This window comes from Bison bison, unplaced genomic scaffold (genome assembly GCF_000754665.1).
Source record: "Bison bison bison isolate TAMUID 2011002044 unplaced genomic scaffold, Bison_UMD1.0 scf7180017864508, whole genome shotgun sequence".
Taxonomy (NCBI): Eukaryota; Metazoa; Chordata; class Mammalia; order Artiodactyla; family Bovidae; genus Bison; species Bison bison.
In genome coordinates, this window is record NW_011495064.1 from 3529059 (window position 1) to 3534548 (window position 5490).

The 5490-nt window shown below is 58.7% G+C and overlaps 1 protein-coding gene across 1 annotated transcript in view; it reads right to left on the reverse strand.

The window, feature by feature from the left end:
* Positions 1 to 4338, reverse strand: part of ANKRD23 (ankyrin repeat domain 23) — a 5493-nt gene extending 1155 nt beyond the window's left edge. Inside the window, exons 1-9 of the mRNA XM_010829853.1 lie at positions 4250 to 4338; positions 2728 to 2874; positions 2422 to 2550; positions 1058 to 1183; positions 804 to 902; positions 618 to 716; positions 422 to 520; positions 171 to 269; positions 1 to 92 (exon numbers count right to left, since the gene is read on the reverse strand). Coding sequence (XP_010828155.1) covers positions 1 to 92; positions 171 to 269; positions 422 to 520; positions 618 to 716; positions 804 to 902; positions 1058 to 1183; positions 2422 to 2550; positions 2728 to 2874; positions 4250 to 4273 — 914 coding nt within the window. The 5' untranslated portion in view covers positions 4274 to 4338. The remainder of the gene's footprint in view (positions 93 to 170; positions 270 to 421; positions 521 to 617; positions 717 to 803; positions 903 to 1057; positions 1184 to 2421; positions 2551 to 2727; positions 2875 to 4249) is intronic.
* Positions 4339 to 5490: the final 1152 nt, after the last annotated feature.

The window sequence follows — 5490 nt, forward strand, 5'->3', positions numbered from 1 at the left end:
CACCGGGTCCGGGTATGCCTGACATGGGCCTGCAGTGCTTCCTGAATGCCCCTCTGCCAGTCCCGGGCCAGCTGCACTGGGGTCACTGAAGCCTGGAAGGAGGGCGCTGGCTCAGTGCCCAGTCTCGTCCCTGAGCCGCCCACCCCGCCCAGCCGCCCGCCCGCACTCACCGCATTGCGCACGCCCAGCCCAGCTCCGTAGAGCAGCAGCAGCTTCATGGCTCTGTAGCGCCCGTGCCGCACTGCCTCGTGCAGAGCCGTGTCACCTTCCTGTCAAGAGGGATGGGGTGTCATCCTCCTCAGCCCCGCTCCCCGGGAGGGGCAGGCAGGTCAGCAGGCGCCACGCGTGGCTGAGCTAGGGCTCCCTCAGTCCCCGGCCGCGGGGGTGAGCATCCCCCAGCCTCTGGTGACCAGACACTGACCTTGTCCTGCGCGTCGATGCGGGCCCCACAGGCGATGAGGTGCTCCAGGCAGTCGCAGTGTCCCGTGCGCACGGCCACGTGCAGGGGTGTGCTCCAGATCTGAGGGAGCAGCGAGGGGCGGCAATGTCATCACAGGCTGGCACGGCTGTGTCCCGACCCCAAAGAGCATCGGGCTTCCCCCGGCCCATGCCCTCACCTTGTCTCGGGCGTTGACCTGGGCGCCCCAGTTTAGCAGCTGTTTGAGGATGTCCAGGTGCCCTCTGCGGCAGGCCCAGAACACTGGGGTCCTGTCCAGCTGCAAACAGAAGCACCCAACTCACCCTGATGTTGGGGGAAGCCAGTGGGAGGCTCGCCGTGGGGGTGGCCCTTCCCTGAGTCTCACCAAGTCCCGAGTGTCCACGGCCGCACCTGCCTCCAGCAGCTTGTTCACAAGCTCACAGTGACCCTTCAGACAGGCCCAGTGCAAGGCCGTGCGGTGCAGCTGGGGAGAGTGTGGGAGGTCAGGTGCAGGAAGCTTGGCCACCCTTGGCGGTCCCACTCCCTCCCCACTCAGGAGGCACCATGGGACTTGAGCCCCATGGAGCAAAAGCCCTGTAGTTTCCGAGGCATTCACCATGCCTGCACCACCCTCGATACCTTGTCATGGGCATTGGGGTCCCCTCCGTCTGCCAGGTACTTGTCAATCAGGGCCTCCTGGTTCTCAGCAGCTGCCTTCAGGAACACCTCCAGGCCCACGGGTTCCAGCTGGACCTGTGGCTGCGGCTGAGTAAATTCAAAGTGTTAGTCGCTCAGTTATGTCTGACTCATTGTGACCCCATGGACTACAGCCGTCAGGCTCCTCTGTCCTTGGGTTTTCTGCAGGCAAGAATTCTGGAGTGGGTTTTCATTTCCTACTCCAAGGGATCTTCCTGACCAAGGGATTGAACCCTGGTCTCCTGCATTGCAGGCAGATTCTTTACCATCTGAGCCACCAGGAAAGCCAGTTAAGTTCAAGGACAAGGCCCACTCACTCGAGAGGCTGTTGGGATGCACGGCCTCACCAGCCTAACCAGAGAGCCGGCTGAGGACCAGCGCACTATCAGCTTATACAAACAACAGATTAAAAAAACCTGCCCCCAGGGACTTCTCTGGTGGTCCAATGGTTGAGAATCTCCCTTGCAATGCAGGGGACAAGGGTTCCATCCCTGATGAGGGAGCTAAGATCCCATATGCCACGGAGCAGCTAAACCCACACATCAAAACTACAGAGCTTGTGCACTTTGAAGTCCGAAAGCCACAACTAGAGAGTCCATGCGCTGCAACCAAAGATCCAGAATGAGGCAATTGAGACCCCACACAGCCAATTACGTAAATAAGTATAAACTTTAAAAACACAATCCTGCCCTCAGAAGACTGACTGAACAGGTATGGGGTGGGGTTATGGATTGAGCTGTGTCTCCTCCAAGCTCATAGGTTAAGGTCCTAACCCCAGCACTCTGAGCATGACCTTACTTGGAAATGGGGTCACTGTAGCTGTAATTGTTTAAGATGAGGTCATCCTGGAGTAGGTGGGCCCTGTTCCAATATGACAAGTCCTTACTGAAAGGGGACATTTGGATACAGGCATGCACACATGGAATGCCTTGTGGACTGTGTGAGCTCAGAGCAGAGACTGGAGCAACGCATCCACAAGCCAAGGAAATGACAGCAGATTACCACCAACCCCTGCGCCGGGGAGAGGCATGGGCAGATCCACCCCCCCCAGAGCCTCGGGATGAACCAGCCCTGATCAGAGATGAACCCTTGATCTCGGACTGCCAGCCTCTGAGCAGACCGTACATACACAGCTGCTGTCTAAGCCCCCAGCTTGTGGTACTTTGTTCTGCCAGCAGCCGAGGCAGACTGACACCGGTGGCAAAGGGGTCTCCAGGTGGGGGCTGGGCAGCTCCTCCCCAGGTCTTTCATGGGGACAGGAGGCTCCAGCTCATGAACTCCAGCCCGGGTGTGGCACCCTCGCTCACCTTGACCTCAGGCTGGGGTGCCTTGGGGGGGACCCTGCGTTTCAGTCGCTTTTCTTTCCGTCTTTGAACCAACTTTTCCAAATCAGCCAGGTTCTCCAAGTTAGTTCTGGAACTGTTAAATCTTTCAAGCTGTGGCAGAAACAGGACCATGCCAGCCGTCAGCCGCTGGAGCCCTGGGGCATCTCTTGGTTGGTCTCACCCTCGTCTTTAGGCAGCAGGAGTGCCCACCCAGGCCATCAGCCCCTGAGCCCCGCCGCTCAGCCTGCCTGCACCCAGCCCCCCGGGCCGCCACCTCTGGCCACTCACTCTCCTCCTCTTCTCCTCGTCCAGTTTCTGCCTCTCCCGGGCCTCGGCCTCCTGGGGCCCCAGCCTCCAGCTGCGAAGGCCCCCTCCAGGATCAGGAACTCCATGTCCACATTCCAATTTCGTCCTTTCAACTCTCTCTCCACTTACCTGTAGGAACAGATAAGGACAAAGACTCAGGAAAATTAGGAGGAGCCCTAAGGTAATGGCTACCCACTCCAGTCTTCTTGCCTGAAGAATTCCATGCACAGGGGAGCCTGGTGGGCTGCAGCCCATGGGGTCGCAAAGTCAGACACGACTAAGTGACAAAACTTAGCAAACACAGCTGTGCTGGACGGGGTCCTGCCAGGAGCTGACACGCAAGATCAATGAGCCTACCTGGACCTGTGCAGAGTGCCGTGGCGGTCCACCCGCTCCTTGCTGGCTCTCACCACCTACAGCATCGTCTGAGACCCAGGAGGGCAGCTGGCTGCTGCCCACTCTGTCCTGTCAGCAGAACCCAGCAGCAGGCGCCTGACACCGCATCTATTTATACTGCTGGGCCGCATCCAGGTGAGCTCAGGGCCTCCCTCGTGGGTGGCTGTCCTCAACATTCCTACCAGATCACGCCACACTGCCACCTGACCCCAGGTGGGGGCAGGGGGTAGGGGGACCGCGGAGATGCTCCTGGGTAAAATGCGAAATCCCCGCATTCACTGGCTCTTTGGGAAGCTAGCTCTTTCCTCCCGGTGCCGAAGATGAAATGAGTTACTGGGGCTGCGCTTAGGGTGGAGCCCATTGTACAGCGAACCATTTTCTCCCTCCCCTGGCCCCTGCCCCCAGGATTCAGAAGCCAGCGGCACCCAGGAGGAAGCAAATTGAGGAGAGAGAAGAGGCTGGGACGATAGGATGGCAGAGGTCATGGCTTCCAGCCACATGGAACTATTCCATTGCCTTCTAAAGTGAACTCAGGCAATCAGACAGTTCCTGGGCCCTGCAACCCGCCTCCCAGCACAGGCTGAACTGGCTGGCAGTGGGGCTGGGGGCACAAAGTGACCCCTGCGGCCTCCATGCCCGGCCTCCTGCAACAGACAGCCTGAAGCGTCACCGGCGTCCCTGCTTCTCTCTCTGCCCAGGGAACGCAAGCACCTTCTCCCCTTCCCCAGGCAAGGCGGTCAGACCCTCCAGACCATTTCCCCAGCAACGACCAGCAACACAACCGAGCTCAGCCAGCACCTGGGCCATACTCGTGTCTCCCAGGGTAACATGCCACTTCCCAATCCTCTTCTGCCATCATAGTCAAGGGCAGAACCCACTGAACTCAAGGAATTTCTTGTCGACCATTGCCTGGCCCCTTCCTGTCTCCTCCCTCTCTCGCTCCCTAGCCCCTCCAGTGAGACCTGGGCAGACCGACCAGAACGGAACCACATGTTTCTACTCCTCAAACCTCCAGAGGCTGCACGAAGCAGCTGCCCAACACCCTCGTTCTGCTGAGACAGTCCCGGGGTGCCCAAACCACTGCCCGGCCCCTGCCCCAAGTCCTCACCAACTGCTGGATGCTGAAGTTCATCGGTCCCCCCACTCTTCAGGCCCTCAGTGAGAGGAGCCGAGCAGCTCAACCCTTTTATAGTAGAGCCAGCCGGGGGGCAGGGGGAGGGCAAGGCAGAGGCCTGGGGTCAGGCCAGATAACTCTGTGGCTCTGTAACTCTCCCCAAAATACTGCCTCGGGCACTTAGCCTGTGCAGGCAGGAGAAAGAGCTGTTCTCAGCTGAGTCAGCTGCATCCTCAGACACCCCCATCCTGCACCTACTCAGAGGTGCTTCAACCAATCAACACACATCCTGGACGCGGGGCCACCAGCCCAGGTTCAAGGGGAAATATCTCCCATTCTCCCAAGTGTGGGCTTCTCAGGAAGCGCTAGTGGTAAAGAATCTGCCTGCCAATGCAGAAGATGCTGCTTTGAACCCTGGGTCAGGAAGATCCCTTGGAGGAGGGCATGGCAACCTACTCCAGTTTTCTTGGCCTGGAGAATCCCAAGGACAGAGGAGCCTGGCAGGCTACGGCCCATGGGGTTGCAGAGTCGGACACAACTGAAGCGACTTAGCACACATACATGCTCCCAAGTGTAGACACCATGGAGAAAAAGAAGTGTGAGCCTCCGTGTTGCTGTGGAGGGAGACCCTGGGAGACAGCGCAACTACCCTGGCAATAGGAGGCCAGAATCCTGAAGTGGACCTCCAAGGGAGAGACCGAAGAGGCTGATTTCTGCCTCAGGAAGCTCCCTGGCTCCTACAGGAAGAAACCAAGTGACTTCCCACCTCTCGGCCAGTTTCCAGCCTGAAACCTGGCTGCTCCCACTGGTTTCCTTCCCCAGGCAACCCCCTGCCCCCTCACCACTCCAATGGTCAAGGTCAACGTCCTAAGCTAGGCCACCTCAGGAGCCAAGCCCAGTCTGTCATTGGCACCTCACGCCTCTGGAAGAGACTTCCATGGCTCACATGCAGGTCCCCAGCCAGATGCCCTGCCAGGTCAGGGGCACATCCTTCCCCAGCAAGGTGAGGTTCAGATGCGCTCCAGGTCTAAGAACAAACGTTAACCATTAACCCAGTTGCAAAGTGATTCATCTGCAGCTACTGGTCAACCTTCCTGATTCTCCCCAAGACACCAAGCATGCCTTCCACCCAGCTGTGCCTTGAATTTCTGCCTTGACCTTTGAAAGGAAACCTGTTAGCTGGTAAGATTCGGCCTGGAAGCCATATGAGCAGAGATGAGCAGGACGGGTGGCGG